Source organism: Lepidochelys kempii, chromosome 3 (genome assembly GCF_965140265.1).
Source record: "Lepidochelys kempii isolate rLepKem1 chromosome 3, rLepKem1.hap2, whole genome shotgun sequence".
NCBI lineage: Eukaryota > Metazoa > Chordata > Testudines > Cheloniidae > Lepidochelys > Lepidochelys kempii.
Genome location: NC_133258.1, coordinates 117,107,089 through 117,124,220, shown reverse-complemented (window position 1 = coordinate 117,124,220; position 17,132 = coordinate 117,107,089). Strand labels below are relative to the sequence as shown.

General features: G+C 42.7%; 1 protein-coding gene across 3 annotated transcripts in view; it reads left to right on the top strand.

Moving 5' to 3' along the window:
- Window positions 1-17,132, top strand: part of CNKSR3 (CNKSR family member 3) — a 99,219-nt gene that overhangs the window by 40,177 nt on the left and 41,910 nt on the right. For all 3 annotated transcript variants that reach the window (XR_012158097.1, XM_073337707.1, XM_073337708.1), the window contains one exon: window positions 8,865-9,028. Coding sequence is in view for 2 of the 3 variants with exons in the window: in XM_073337707.1 (XP_073193808.1) it covers window positions 8,865-9,028 (164 nt within the window). In the remaining variant the exon portion in view is untranslated. The remainder of the gene's footprint in view (window positions 1-8,864; window positions 9,029-17,132) is intronic.

Here is a 17,132-nt window from a genome sequence, read left to right as displayed (position 1 = left end):
TCTGCATCATCAGCCCTATAGGCCCTACAGCATGGGACATAGGAATGGCAGTTTCCCTCTATTGCCCTGCTAATGCATACTACCCAGAAAGTCTGCCTCTAACTGTTTCACTACCACAGATGCTGCTCCAACAGTTGTAGCAGTGGTTGGAGCACCGGTGTAGACAGGGCCCATGCATTCTTGCTACTGTGGTGGCTAAACCTGCTTGGTATAGATGCAGTCTAAGGGGTGAGAGGTAATTCAGTCTGGATAGCCATTCAATTAATTCAAAATGACAAGTATGCCAGTGCTGGTCAAGGTGGTAAGTTTTATCAGGGGTGGCCAAACTGCAAGCTGCTTGCAGCTCTTTTACAGTTAAAGTGGGGCTTGCAGAGCCCCACATACTGTGTTGCCCCTCCCCCCCCAATTCTTTGCTTACCAGACTGCGGGAAGGGGGAGACTCAGGGCTTCTACCCTGCAGCAGGGTGGTGGGGCTAGGGGCTTCTGCCAGAGATGACTGTGCCTGCTGAGTATGTGTGGTGGGGGTGGGGGGCACAATTTAAAGGCTCACCCCCCCCCCCAACAGCTTGAGACCCTCCCCCACCCTCAGTGGCCCCTCCCTGCAGCTCCCAGGTGTTCTCTCTGTGTGGAGAGACAGAGGCAAACAGCTGGCAGCTGTAAGGAGGGCTCCATGGGGAGAGGCAGCAGCAAAAGCAGTTCCTCTCCCTACTGCCGCAGCTCCCAGCTTGCCGGCTGCAGCAGCTGCCATGCAAGGAGGGGGCCCGGTGGCATCCTTTAACTAAGCGGGGCCAGCAAACCCTGACAAAAATCTGGGGGAGGCATGTGACCCCCTGCTCACCCCTCCCCCCACCAACGTCGCTTTTGGCTTTTGCCAGTGGGGATGGGGGCTGTCTCGGGGCTCCAGCTGCAATGGGGCTGGACCCCCGGCAGGCGTGCTCTGGCTCTTGAATTTCTGAAGATTGTCGCATGCGGTTCAGAGGGTCGGTAAATTTGGCCACCCTGTTATATTCAAAGCTTTTGGTTTTATCTTGTAATAGAGTTATGGGTGAATGTGAACTATATGGATTTAATTTCTGGGCAAACTTTAATAAATAGTACACCAGACCCTCACTTGAACACGCGTCTATACAGCGCAAATTCGCAAATAATGCAGCAGTGGCCATGGATCCCAAATTTAATTACTTTAATTGCAATTCATTTTAACGCGGTCCCCGCTATAATGCGGTACCGTGCATGGATCCCAAATCCCGAGTTCTAGCGAGGGTCTGGTGTATTTTCAGGTCAAATATTTTTATGTACAATACAATATCCATCATATACAAGGAAAACGATTGTTGCACAAGGTGTGCACTGGGATCTAGTGGGACAGTAGGTGTCCATTAGCAAAGCTGAAGATTGGATACCTCTCCTATCCCTGTTGTGATCTGCTTGAGGAAATGAGAAGGGAGGCATTCTCCTAGGTGTGGCCAAGCTGGCAGGCAAACACTGGCAATCCTTCCAATCCCATCTCTGAATGACAAGGAGAGAGAAGAAAGAACCCATACACCAGGTCATGCTGTTCTCTGCAATATCAGCAGCCAGTAAACCCAGACTTAATCATACAGCACCAGACCTTTGTTTGCTTCACCAAGACCTACTTAAATGATTTGACAAAAATTTGGAGGAGCTAATATGCCCATAAGTAAACTTGACCATGTAAGGTGTAGGAGTTTTATAAAAGTTATTTTTATGTAGCAGAGAGTCTATTATGGATTCTTTTTTTCCTGGCTTTTTTGTAATGTGATACTTAGGATGAGATAATGACTGTGCCATGACTGACAGTGGGGCAATTTACATGTATGGCCAAAAGCACACATTGAAAGAGGTTTGTTTATTCTGCTTGATATGCTAGAACAAGGGTCGGCAACCTTCAGCTTGTGGCCCATCAGGGTAATCCGCTGGCGGGCCGTGAGACATTTTGTTTATGTTGACCTTCTACAGGCATAGCCCGTTGCAGCTCCCAGTGGCTGCAATTCACCGTTCACAGCCAATGGGAGCTGCAAGAAGCGGCGCGGGCTGCAGGGCTGTGCTGGTCGCTGCTTCCCACAGCCTCCATTAACAGTGAACCGCGGCTACTGGGAGCTGTAGGGGGGCTGTGCCTGCAGACGGACAATGTAAACAAAATGTGTCGCGGCCCGCCAGTGGATTTCCCTGAGCGGCCACATGCCGAAGGTTGCTGACCCCTGTGCTAGAAATTTTTTCAAAGATCTCCTGGAAGCTTGTAGCTTCTTTTAGCAAATCCAAGAAGCCCTCTAAAAAATGGTGTAATCTGATGATACTCAAAGTGAGAGAGAATATTTTAGATAATTCAAGATGAATGGAAAATCAAACATAACAATTAAGAAATACCCAGAAGCAGGTGCTGAATACCTATTGCTAACTGTGATTTGTGGGTGGGGTGGGGAGGGAACATGAATTAACACTGAAATTAGTTTTAATTTGCTCCTTTAAAAACAAAACCTGTCAAAGGAACTTTTTGGTTTGCTGAAGACCTCTGTGGCTGCATCATTCCCTGACATTCCATGAGTTGCATGGGGCTGATGGTGTCAGTGATATCACTCCGTAACTAGGGTCCTACCAAATTCATGACCATGAAAAATGCATCATGGACCATGAAATCTGGTCTTTTTTGTGCTTTTACCCTATACTATACAGATTTCACAGGGAAGACCAGCATTTCTCACATTGGGAGTCCTGACCCAAAAGGGAGTAGCGGGGGTGGGGTGGGGTTCACAGTATTGCCACCCTTACTTCTTCACTGACTTCAGAGCTGACTGGCCAGAGAGCAGCGGTTAGTGGCCAGGCACCCGGCTCTGAAGGCAGTGCATTGCCTGCACCAGAACAGAAGTAAGGGTGGCAACACCATACCCTGCCATCCCTTCTTCTGTGCTGCTGCTGGTGGCAGCACCACCTTCAGAGCTGGGCTTCCGGCCAGCAGCCGTCGCTCTCTAGCTGCTCATCTCTGAAGGCAGCCCTGCCACCAACAGCAAGGCAGAAGTAAGGGTAGCAGCATCGCACCCCCCCCCCACCGCCAATAACCTTGAGGGACGCCCCCCTTCCCCCACAACTCCCTTTTGGGTCAGGACCACTACAATTACAACACTGTGAAATTTCAGATGTAAATAGTTGAAATCCATGAAATTTATGTTTTTTAAAATCCTATGGCCATGAAATTGACTAAAATCCAACCATGAATTTGGTATGGCCCTATCTGTAACATAGCACTTCCCCTGTGCTGCAGCCTGCCTCTGTTCGAGCCAGCTGACTCTTTCTTCTGAGCTGGCTCTGTCGTACCTCCCTCTAATATATCTCTTCAACCCTATGGCACTCAGCTACTTCAGTCTGAGCTGCTTCTTTAGCTTCACAGAGCTGGCTTGCAGCTTTTCTAGGTCCAGTTCCCTTTTCCATCTACCTGCTATGGTGCCCCTAAGCCTACTTGCTGCTTCCCTACTCTGTCACCCCCACCTATCTTAATGATGCCATATGGTCCCTATAATCTCTACAACTTCCATTCCTTTCAGTCCTGGAGTTGTGAAAATGAATTAATGGGGTTAAATGATGATAATTAATGAAAACATAATATCAAATATAAGAAACCAACACTACGGTATCACCAAAACATGGGATAAGTGAGGCTCTTAGCCAAGGAGTGACATTCTTTAAAACCAGTAGAGGATTGGATCGAGAGAGATTCTTCCCCCTCCAGGGGTGGTTTCCCAATGGTAGGTGTCAATGCTGCAGTAAATGCTGAAGTAATGGAGCAGAGTAAGACTGTAATATCCTCAGTTATGAAGGTCAGATTTTTACAACCTCAGAATGTTTACTTGAAAGTGACAAGGAAACAGATAAGGCTTTGGCAGTCAACATGAGACCTAAAATGCTATCCAAAGTGTTAGGTGTCCGCTTAATTGGTTTCTCCAGTTAGCACTAGAGTTCAGCTATTCTTTTATAGCCAGATGCTATATTAGTGTTAACAGCTTTAGCATACCAGATAATTCGTTTTACAGAAGGGAAACTAGGTATAAGTTTCTAAGTTTTCGGCCCATTTCCATGCTATGTCCTAATTAAATTGTCTGATATCGGCCCAGCATACAGATTAAGCAAAACAAATCACTGTTGCATATATATGTGTTTGTTGTGTTGACAAACCTTTTTGTCCTCCAATATTCCTAGAATCAAATTTATCATTTCATTGCTGAGTGTCTGGTCTTTTAAATAGTGGACATTTTTAATTCCCTGTGCACAGTGAACTATTGGCTAAGGCTGGGACCCAACTTTATATTTTCCTTTTCCAAGACTGGAAGCTGTCTGCCCCTCTCCATTCATGCACAGCTGGCTCAGCAGAGCTTGGGCTGAAGGTGGAGCTGGGGGCTGAACTGGGGATGACGACAGAACTGGCCAGCTGTTGGAGCAGTGGGTAGAGTGGAACTGTAGCTGGGGGTGGAGCTGTGCCCTGGCCCAGAGTTGGGCTGGGGCTAACCTGGGCCCTGTTGCATGCGCCCCACTTCCTATGGAGGCTGACACAAACCCCATCACGTGCCCCCTTGTCCCCCATGGTAGCTGAACCAGACCCTACTGCGTGCCCCCTGAATGTTTCTCCATTTGCCCGCCCCCCTTAGTGGTGCGCCCCACAGTTTAGGGACCACTGTTTTAGAGACATATTTGAAGTGGGTTTATAACATTGAATATAGACTCTTTCCAACTTCATATTCTGAATTGCATTTTATGAGACGCAAGAGGAGTTCTAGTTATACTGAAGAAAACTAGCTTGCTTTTCCAAATGGGCTACATTTTTTCTAAATTACAGGGGTATACATTGAGAGTAACTCCATTGAAATCAATGGAGTTAACTATTTAGTGTGACTGAGATCAGAATCTGGCCCTGGATGTGATACTGAATGATTCATTAATTTGCCATAAGCTAGTCTAACTTTTTTTTATAAAGTTGCCTTGCCACATACCGTACAGGTAATATTTTGCCCTTCCTACCACGTGTATTCTGTGTAGCTTTGATGCTACTGTCCATTGTGTAAATCTGCTGAAACTGAACTGGAAAGCAGGAGATAGAATATTGTATTCCTTCTGAAGTGCCCTGCATCTAAAAAGTATCTGAAGAAGTAAGCTTTCTGAAAAATCCAAGTTCTCTGAAACATCCAGGTTCTGCAGATGGAGAAAACTGAAGTGTATAAGAGAATCTCTGCATTGCACAAACTAATATATAAAGCTGATAGAATCTGGAACATTTCAGATGGTTGGAGGAGATGGAATGTTGCTGATATAGCAAGATTCCCATCACATGATGCATTTGAATGCTGTTTTTGAAGATGTTTTCCAAATTCTTTTGTTAACCAGATTTACATGAGTTTGTCTGAAATTTCTTTTGCCCTATTATGGGAACATGAGCTCTTTTGGCTTACATACCATACATAAATATTTCATTCACACTATGGAAAATTAAACAATAGACTATAAATCTGCTTGCAATCTCAATTAAAATATAAAAAATCTCACACATGTTCCTAAGTGCAAAAAAGAAAAAAAAAATCAGTGTGAATACTTGCTATAAAAGTGTTTGGGTTTCAAGGTCTTCGTTTTCTGATTTTTCATAAAAATTATTACCTTTTCATGACTTTGGTCTTAAGCGTGTTTCCCTCTATGAACAATCCTTGTGCCTTGGGGTTGACTGTTTTGGATTAATAGCCTTATAATTTGGTAGCATTATTTCAGTTTACAAATATTCTTGTGTAGTGACCATGAAAGTATTGTTCTTAAGGGTTATTATGAAAAGCACAGGATCTTTCTTTTAAATACATATTTTCAGAAATAGATGTTGAGTGATGATATATATTCAAGAGGAGGAAAATGTGAATAGGGAAAAGCCCCAAGGAAACTGAAAGGCACAATTCTATTTCTCATGGGGATGTGCACATTAATGTGTCTGGTGTCTCTTTGTGTAGAATATGAATATATATATATATATATATAGCCAAAGAATCCGTCAAAAAAACTGGGTCAGCACCAGGACAGATACTAGGAACACGAATATTGTATCCAAGAAATTTTGAAGAAAATTTTTTAGCAGTCCAAGTAAAATTTAGTTGCTTGAGATGTCTGTACAATTTGTAATGGAAACTTCCAATGGGAAGTGATGATGGGAAACAGTGGTCTACAGGACAAGCATTAAAAATGGGGAATGCCAAATATGTGTACTGTATATTAGCCTCGGTTTAGATTTGTTTAAATCTAGATTTGAATATTTTAAACAATGAAAGCCAGATTTTCTGGGAAAATAGTTTGCATACCCCAAAGGGGAATTTGGCACACACGGGAGAAAGCAAACACTGGACTCAGTTTTCAGAACCCTCAAGAACTTGCCAAAATAGACTGCAATTTTAATAGGAGACAGAGCACTGGGAAATTTGTGTTCAGCCAACTTGCATCTGGGCACTAATGCAGGTGTTGGCAGCACAAAACAGCTTGATTTTTTTTTTTTTAAGCACATGTATGTCAATAGTCGTGTGTGAGTACATCCACTCAGGGTTTGACATATCACAACAACTAAGCATGCACAGTTCTTGGAAGGGGAGAGACTGCCTAATCCCAGTGGTGCCCATTGCTGCTGTTCATTGCTGGTAGGGTGCCATCAGAGCAGGTTGAGTGCATTAAACAAGTTTCAGCCCACAAGAGCTTGCAATCTGCAAGGATCCTGTGGCTAGAAATTGTACGGCAGTAGTCACTTTACACTTTGCTGCTGTTGTATGAACACATTGCATTTGACTTGCGAAGTCATCTTTAATTTTCTCACAGATATGGGTGTGGCAAGTCAATGTGTCTGGAACACTTGGTTTTTTGTCACCTGTCGCAAGTTGATGAGTGTACTCCGTACTCTCATCTTTCCTCATTCCTTTTAGTTCAGGATATTATTACTGTTTCCATTGGTGATGTGTGGAACCCCCAGGCCAATCTCCATGAAGAAGGAAAAATAAATATTAACACTAAACTCTTGAAAACATATTGATACATTCTTGTCAACAGTTACAGTATATGTTATACAATTGTCATATACATGGGCTATATTTCAAATATGTAGTTCTCATGTGTCTAGCCATGTATTTTGTCAGTCACACCGATGCATCTATATAAAGCTGACTGAATCAGGGTGATTTGTTTCCCTTTATTCTGTTTAAGTATGTCTACAAATTGGAGAAGGACATTAAGAGGACCCCATCAACTTTAAAAACACTTCTGTTCGAATATTTTTTTTACCTTTGTCATAAATATAAAGGGAAGGGTAAACCCCTTTAAAGAGGAAAAATCCTCTCACCTGTAAAGGGTTAAGAAGCTAAAGGTAACCTCGCTGGCACCTGACCAAAATGACCAATGAGAAGACAAGATACTTTCAAAAGCTGGGAGGAGGGAGAGAAACAAAGGGTCTGTGTCTGTCGGTATGCTGCTTTTGCCGGGATGGAGTCTTAGAACTTTTAGTAAGTAATCTAGCTAGGTATGTGTTAGATTATGATTTCTTTAAATGGCTGGGAAAAGAACTGTGCTGAATAGAATGACTATTTCTGTCTGTGTGTCTTTTTTGTAACTTAAGGTTTTGCCTAGAGGGATTCTCTATGTTTTGAATCTAATTACCCTGTAAGGTATACTTCTATTTCCTTCTATTTCTATTAAAAGTCTTCTTGTAAGAAAACTGAATGCTTTTTCATTGTTCTCAGATCCAAGGGTTTGGGTCTGTGGTCACCTATGCAAATTGGTGAGGATTTTTACCAAACCTTTCCCAGAAAGTGGGGTGCAAGGGTTGGGAGGATTTTGGGGGGAAAGACGTGTCCAAACTATGTTTCCCAGTAAACCCAGTTAGAGTTTGGTGATGGCAGTGGTTATTCCAAGGACAAAGGATAAAATTAATTTGTACCTTGGGGAAGTTTTAACCTAAGCTGGTAAAAGTAAGCTTAGGAGGTTTTCATGCAGGTCCCCACATCTGTACCCTAGAGTTCAGAGTGGGGGAGGAACCTTGACAACCTTCTATTCTTACAACTAGCATCTAAGATTGTTATAATTGTAAGGCATTAGAGAAGAGATTTTTTTTTCTTCATTTGATTCCATGATGTATAGTTGATTTTCATGAGTTCCTTGTCATAGTCAGTTTCCTCTGTTTTTAAAGATCTTGCATGTAGCAACAAGAGATGGAATTTATTTATTTTTGTAAAACTAGGAAAATTATAATTGTAAAAATCAACAAGGGAACTCAGATAGCAGGTGTTGTACCTGGAACTACTTTTAAATATTTTCTTTTTAAATATAAATACAAAGCTAACTAGATTTCATGTTGACTTTGGGCTTCAACTTTTCCAATGGGGAATGGATGATTCAGGGAATGATAGTATATGCAATTTGTCTCCTATAAATCATGAAAATATTGAGACATGTCAAACATCTTGATTACTTTGACTTTATATTGCTTCCCTTCCTTTCAGCGTGGTGTTTTTCTGTTTTTTAGACTGAACTTTTTTCAAAGTATGACGGGCCTTGATTTTTCTTGCTTCCTATAAAGCACATCGCTTATCTTGGCTGCTAAATAGTATAGATTGTTACTTGCTGTGTTCTTCTGTAAGGGTCTTGGGTCAATCCTAATAACCGATTCAGGGTGGACGGAACACCAGTTGCAGCAGGCCTTGTTCCCTTTTTTGCCAATATGCAACCTGATGTAAGGTGGTGTTTGCTTGATAATCTAATGCTACATATATTGGTGACAGCATTTCTTTGTGGTGTTTACAATAAAACAAAAATTCTAACTGGCTTGTCTTTCACGCTCTTGGTAGGCTTGGATGATTGCCTGCAGCAGTATGTCCCCAAATTTGAACGGGAGAAGATAAATGGTGAACAGCTGTTACAGATTTCACATCAAGATCTTGAAGAGTTGGGTATCTCACGAATTGGACACCAGGAACTGGTTCTGGAGGCGGTGGATCTTCTCTGTGCACTGGTCAGTTATTCAGTGAACATACAGGTGGTTTAAGAAACTTACTGTGTTGAAAATGAAATAGTAGCAGATTGTTTAATTCAAATCAGTGCCATCTCAGAAGTGTTTGCATATTTTTCCCGCCTGTTAACATACTAAATCCTTGGTTCTCAAACTTTTTTACTGGTAATCCCTTTCACACGGCAAGCCTGAGTGTGACCGCCATTGTAAACTAAATTTTTTTTTTTTTTACATATTTAACACCGTTATAAATGCTGGATGCAAAGTGAGGTTTGGGGTGGAGGCTGACAGCTCGCGACTTCCCCCATGTAATAACTTCACGACCCGCTAAGGGGTCCCAACCCCCAGTTTGAGAACCCCTGTACTAAATTATGGGTTACATTTGAAGAATGAAGTTATTTGAGTGGCACTAAGGTAAAATCACATGGTTCCTGTCACTGTACACATTACCGAGAAAATAACTGTCAAGTATAGTGCGTTGGTCATAAAAAATGACATTGTGGAAATGGCAGTTGTTAATAATTGTTGATATAAACTGGATTAGGCGAGCCACATCTCTTCTCCATAAACTAGCAAAACTATAGAACTCTGTACTCTTATAGATAATTTATAAAAAGACCTTTTAAAAATGATTTAAGGAATATTTTGATGGTAGGACTATTAAAAAAAAAATCATTGTATCTGAAATTTCAGCTGTTTCCCTCCTTCCCTTTGTATAATTGTATGTATGGGTTTTAAATGTAGACCTGCTCTGGAATGAATGCATAAATTGATGTCTGTATTGGTGGTACAGTATTACAGATACAGTTTATTTAAAAGTCATGATTTGGACACACTTTGAGTACGTGTCTGATGTAATGCTATGAGCTAGAGCCAGAAATATATACAATTACATCACTGAGAATGGTGGGAAAGAATGCTCAGCAATTCTTTTGCCATTACTGGCCTACATTCCATTCATTATGTAACGTTTGCTGCACTGAGTGTATTCTTCTTAAAATGGACAGAGCTGTTACTCCATGTGAAATGTGCTATTCTTGTTTCAGAAAGATGGTACAGAGATCATTTGTACTCGATTAAACCAACGACAAACGGGATATCCTATAACAAAGCCACTGTGTTTCATCAACAGAATTTATAAATATTTTGTTCAAATACTTCAGCCAAAACATTTGTACAATAGCAAAGGCTTTTTTCCTAAATATTTTTGTATATCAATATTTTTTAACGTTAATCTTCACTTAACGGAAGAACTGAAACATAACTCATGCTGTGGGGATGGGGTATAGTGTGTCAGGCAAGGGAGAGAGTCTGGTGAATTCACAAATGTACTGTATATTGGCCTGAGTGAAATAATGGATGTGGCAGCCACCCTAAGGCATTTTTTCCTTACTATTATAATATGAGAATAAAACAAAGCTGGATGACTGCCAGAACCTAAAGCTGTTTTATCTCCTACAATTTCCTCCTAATTTCCTTTGTAGACAAAAGTTTTGACCTCAGGCCCATTTCTGGAAATACTTTTGTGTAGTACAGTTCAAGTTAATGCATTAGACAGAGTTCATATGCTGTAACTAAAATGTCCTTGTTCTTTTTTTGGGTAGAGGGAGTTTTGGGGGGAGGTGTTCCTGTGTTTTAGCTTTGTCTTTTGTCGTCACCTTAATTTCTTTTTTGAGTTTTAGGAAAGGCATTATTGTATCAAATCAGCCTTAATTTTGTGCTCCAGTGTTTCTGCTTCATGTTTGGATGTAAGTCAGCTTTTCATGGCTTTGCTAGCGCTTTCACTTTTCATATGAAGGAGAAGGTCTCCTCCTCCTCCTCCTCCTCCCCCTCCTTCCTCCCCCTCACCATCCCAAGGTCCTTCAGATACAGTTTTATGCATTAATGCATTCTGGTATTTTGTGCTGAAGTGACTTTTTCCCCCTAACCCCCGAATTAAAAAGCCAAAAAACAATCCATAATTACTGTTAGAAGCATACTTTTATGAAGACTTCTTCCACCTCCCACAATCTACTCCTACGTGACCTGGCACATAGTAAATGCAACTGGGCTTATACCCCACAACGTGGCCTTCTCAGGAACTTGGTGCTTTATTCCCACTCTGAGCCTTTATAAAAGATTGCTCTTTTCCCCCAGTCCTGCCTAGCATGTTTTTTTTTCTCGACCTCTTTCAAGAGTGTCCTCTGGTTCCACTGCATACCACAAGAACTCCTGCGACCCCGAAAGAAAGAAAGGAAAGTTGCCTTTGAAGCATCTTTCTCCTTAAATGGTCGCCAGATTGTCAACCTCTGAGATTTTTCTAGGCCCATCCAGCCACTGAATACAGGAGAGTCTGAGGCTAAGATGTCATTGTGGAAAGGACATCAAAGAAAATCTAAAGGAGGACCACATTGAAGGATGAGAGCTAATGATATTAAAAGGACACTGTCAACTTGAAAATAACTTCCATCTGTAAATGTTGTCTGTTGCTGTAGTAAACCACCCCTAAGATAGTATAAGTGAAAATTAGAGTAGATCTATTTTTTCTGTTTGTTTATGTTGTTCATTTGACAGTTCATTGTGCAAAATCAGTTTTGTGTTTTGATTGTATATCCTCCCCCTAGCCTTTTCAGAAGGGTGTTTATCAAGAACACCTGCAGCAGTACTGTAACTGAAGAGACAACAGGCAAGTGTGTGCTCTGAGGAAGAGGGCGAGGGGCTCCCCTCTGAGCATGTATGTTTGTTGCTCTTGAGCCTGCCTAAAATACCCTTCTCAACAGGTAGATGGAGCAGAAAAAACTTTTTTTTTTTCTTTAAACCTTGGATTAAAAGGGTGTTCTGTCAGAAAATGAACTTTAAAAAAAAATCAAATTGAGTATCTCTGGCTTTCCATACATTAAAGTGGGGAGCAGACACTTTAGTTGACTGAAATTTTAAAGGGACATGCACTTGCTTTTTAAACTCCAGTTAAACCACAGAAATGGTGGCACAAATTTAAAAGTTAAGATGTCACCATGAAGCAGAATTGTGCAAAAATCACCTGGAAAGGTGGTAAACTTGTGGAACATCTTGCCGAGGATATGACTAGACTTTGGCATAGGTTCAGTGAATGAAGAACAGTGCAGGCATTAATGGGAAATAATAGCTTCATCTTTAGTTTGCTCTTGGGATTAGGGTCCCAAATTCTCCTGTAGCTTATAATACTCCTATATATGTTAAAGCACAGACTAGATCTTCAACCATGGTAGAAAGATGCAGCTGTTTTTTTTTTTTTTTTTTTTCTCTACCTTAGAGTTGAGGGATCTTGGTGTGGTGGATCTGCCTTTGATAGTTTTGCCTGATAGGGCAAACTCCTCCCTCATGCTGTAGCAATGCTTGTGATGTTGTATCAGTGTGGTGCAGTACAATGTAATTATATTTGGCGTGTCGTCGTCTTCAGCATCATGTGACATGCATGATCTGATCAGTTTTTCACAAGACCACCAAATCAAGTTGTATGATGATGGCATTTTAGAGGATTCCAGTGCAAAGTGACAACATATAAGTAGTTCTTGCAGAATTGACCTGAAAAATTAAAGATGAAGGTCAGGCTTGACAAAGCCCTGGCTGGGATGATTTAGTTGGGGATTGGTCCTGCTTTGAGCAGGGGGTTGGACTAGATGACCTCCTGAGGTCCCTTCCAACCCTGATATTCTATGAACCAAAAATACCAGGATGGATAGCAATCTTTGTTTTAGGTTAAGTGTATGCTGCTGTGCTTGTGCTGTAACTGTCTATGTATATAAATTTATAACTTAAGTTTGTGGAGGTTTCGAGCCCACAACTTACCCCAGCACTATATTCACTTTAACATTTTGATGCTGAAGGAAATTGGAATCAATGTATATTCAGAATTTACACTTTTTTGGATCTTTTGCCCTCTTCCACCCCCCCCCCCCCACACACACTTTATTAAGAAGTCTCCAGTTGAAAATTATTTTTTTAAATGTCATCTACTTCTATGTCGGTTACCTTAACTCAACTAGTTGTCAGATCAGTGTAGTGTTTAGCAGACTGTTGTCTCTGTAAACTATAACGTGGTTTGGTGGCGGAGTGGGGGAAGTAGACGCACTTTGAGGTGTCTTATTTAAACTGAACCCTTACATGTGTCTTCCCAAATTAATGAATAATCAGATAGGAATGTTTGACATAATGTGCTCCCAAGGGCCCACTTCTTTGTGTGTGTTGATGAAAAATAAAGTTTGATGTATTGAACTAGAAAACAGTTTCTATATACATAAGCAACACAACTTTTTTTCTTGAAATAATAAACAGTTAAAACATTAATGTCGGGTTGTATTAAACTTTTTTTTTTTTAAAGCAAAAAGCTAAATTTTTGGGGCTTCAGCTACCTGCCAAACATCAGCGACTGATACTTGGTATAAATAGGGAGAGGTGGCATAACTGGAGCATGGGACTGGGAACCAGCAATTCCTGGATTCTAATCCTGACTCTAACTCCTTTGGTGGCCTCTGGTGAGTCACTTAATCTGTTCTTAAAGATGGAGAAACTAAAATGAAGTGGATTATATTTAGCCAGCTCCTGGCGGTGTTGAAGATTGACTGACTGATATTTGTAAAACGTTTTGAAGATTAAAAACATTAATTCACATGAAAGAAGTTCTGATTAAATCAAAGAAGTAATTGGAGGGAGATCAAGCATCAGAATAACGTAGGTGTTCAGATCCCATGGTATTAGGTGCAGAATGGGAACTCAGATAGCGTGGAACGGAATTAAATCCAATTTGGAAACCCTCATTTTCCCATAAAACCTGTATGAGAGGGTGATTTTCTTTCAAACAGTTGTGCAGTAGCTGGTGGTTCTTCGAGTTGAGTCTCTATGGGTGCTGCACTGTAGGTATGGCTGTGTGCCTGCGCTGCTGATCAGAGAACTTCGGTAGCAGTGTCTGTTGGGCTCACACGTGCTCTGTCGTTGTCCTCAGTTGCTTTTCAAGCTAGCTCCACCCCTAGCTAGAGATGGAGCCGTTGCTGTATGTTTGTGGATCGTTAACATTCTTATTTTGCTAAAATTTAGCTTCCCTTGAAACCTCTTTTTTCTTTCCTTGTTCCATTTTATTTGGCCATGCCTTTTAAAAAACAACAAACCAAACTGAAAAGAAGAAAGGACTCTGTTCTTTTGTCAACCTCTGTTGCAGTGGGGAGGGGGGAAGACATTTCCCACACAAGGGTATGCCTGGCTCTCTGGACTTCGAGAAGTGCTGCACTTGCAACAAGGCAATCCCAGTCATGGACAAGCAATCCCAGTGCATCTACTGCCTCGGCGAGGGCCTCATCCAGCAGAAGTGTTCCCTCTGTCATCAGCTCCACCTGAGATCCCCCTAGGACAGAGAGCACCTCCAAAAATCATCTTTATGGAAGCAGCTCTCTGATGAGCATGAGTCTTCCCCTCAGTCTTAGACTTTGAAGGATAGGGGGTCTAAGAAATGGTCCAGGGACTCCCCACTTTTTTTAAACCTCTGAGAGGAGTTCCCTCAGCGAGAACCGGGATAGCTGAAAGTTACTGCCATCTCACTTGGTATCCTCGGCACTGCCAACACCGAGAGTACAATTCAGCACCCATGCGTCACAGTGACCATCAGTATCTGGTACTGCTGTAGGCCCATGGACCCTTTGGGCATGGAAACCGAATCTTTGATACTGAGAAATAAGGGCAAATGCCCTAAAATGCTCCTGGTATGTGTGCTGACATTGGTAATGCCAGCGATAATAGCCTACCAGGCACTGGAGAGACCAGTACAGGCAAGGTCTCCATCTCGCCCAATACCGGGACACTCGGTACCACTAGAATTCCATCAAGCTGGTGATCTAGGCATGATGGAGGCACCCAACTCTCTGCCCCTCGATACTGAGTTCATGGCACCAAGCCATTGCTGGGCACGGGTATGTCCCTTCAATCATGCCATGCCCTCCCCCACTATCAAGTGAGGGATTGGATAGTGAACCGGACGGCGTATTGCAGTACTCCTCTCGAGTGCCATATGGACCTACTATCAGTAGGGTCTGGGAATGTACCAGCAGATGGCACCACCACCATCTTGGTACAGCCACCAGTGGGCAAGTCCATCAGGCCCTATGGCACCACAGTGGCCATACTGGGACTGCTGGGTGGCACACTGACAGCCTGCCTCATGAGCTTCAAGCATCACCTACAACCCTCCAAGCACGCTCCCTCAGCCACAGCATTGAAGGTTTCAGAGCCTCAAGAGACAGTGGAGCAAGAAGGGGATATGGAGGAGGAGAGGAGATAACACCTAAAGCCATATCTTCCTCTTTGCTGGATGAAGTGGTCATGCCTGCATCACCATCTGTGGCAGATGACTTCCACCTGTTTCAGGAGCAGGGGAATAGAGTAGCAGATACTCTCCACATACCATTGGAGGAGATCAGACACGCACCAGCAGCTCATTGTCATCCTCCACTTTTTGTCCTTTTAAAAAATCAGCCTCCCAATCAATAAAGCGATCTTAGAACTGGCTAAAACGGCGTGCCAAACCCTGGCATCGATAGCCTCAATGTGCAAGTGGGTAGACAAGAAATATTATGTCCCCACAAAGGAATCAGTTTTTTCTCCTACCCACCACCCAGTTCCATCGTGGTGGATGCTGTGACAACAACATCATCGTTCTAGGGGAGCACCCTATGACAGAGACTGGAAGTGCCTCGATGTCCTTGATAGGAAATTGTATTCCTAGGCCACCTTAAACCTTCTCTTCAATGTTCGTCCAACCACCTGCCCTAAACACCACTTTTGACAGGCGGGTCGAGGCATCACAAGACCACTCCCTACTACTGTCTGTGACCATGCACCAATTTGACTACTGTTTGGCAGCGTTCCACAGTAAATAATGTGGGACAGATAGGTCCTAGAGATTATCAGTTCCAGGTACTCCATCCAGTTCACCTTTCTACACCCCCACAACACCCTTCCCCTGCCTCTTCAGGAACCCTTTTCATAAGAGTCTACTATGTCAGGAGGTAGGTCAACTCCTACAGTTAGGAGCTATAGAACAGGTACCTCAGCATCTACGAGGCAAGGAGTTCTGCTGTCTTTACTTCCCAATGCACAAAAGGAAGGGAGGTTGGAGACCTATCCTGGGCATCAGAGCTCTCAACAAGTTTTTTGAGGATCAGAAGTTCAAGATGGTCAGTTTATCAATGATTAGTCCATCATTGGAACAGGGAGACTGGTTTTCAGCCTGCAGGACGCCTACTTTCATATTTCAATATTACTGGCTTACAGACGATTTCTCAGATTTATTTTGGAACATGACCATTACTAATACAGAGTCCTCCCCTTCAGATTTTGATTAGCCCTGAGAGTATATTTTCCCAGTTCTCTCAGTGGTAGCCACTCATCTACACTTACAAGAGATAATGATCTACACTTATCTGGATGATTGTCTTCTCACAACCTAGTTGCTCCAGGAGGCTTGTCAAGCCACCGACTTCATGATATGCTTGTTCACAGGTCTGGGCCTTCAGCTCAACACCAAAGCCTTCCTACCTCAAGACAGGTTCCTATCCCTGGTGTTACTCATAGATCCAGCTCAGTACAGACCTCAAATACCAGCCAGACTCTGCCTCCAACTCCAGGGGCATATGGTGCGAGCAAAGCTGTGATACCGGATGCCCGAGTCCACATGCGATGCCTACAGCTATGGTTCAGTTCAGTTTACAGGCTGAATAGAGACAGTGTGAACAAACCCTGTCACTACCTACCAGGATCAAAAACTGCCTGGCCTGGTGGAAAAACCCAGCCAATGCATGCAAAGGGATTCCCTTCTTACAGGTGTCACCATCGTTGCTCCTTATCACCGACGTATTGCGCAGAGGATGGAGCGCGGATCTGAACAGCCATGCAATGCAAAGCAAATGGTCACCTGTGGAGATATTCTTATATATCAATCTCCTTGAATTGAGAGTTGTCAGGAATGCCTGCGCCCATTTCCTCCCACTGAGAGCAGGATCACATACGAAGATCCTAATGGACAACATAGCCTGCATGTACTACGTGAACCGCCAGGAAGGGGCAAGGTCACCCGCTCTATGCACGGACGCAATTAGGCTAT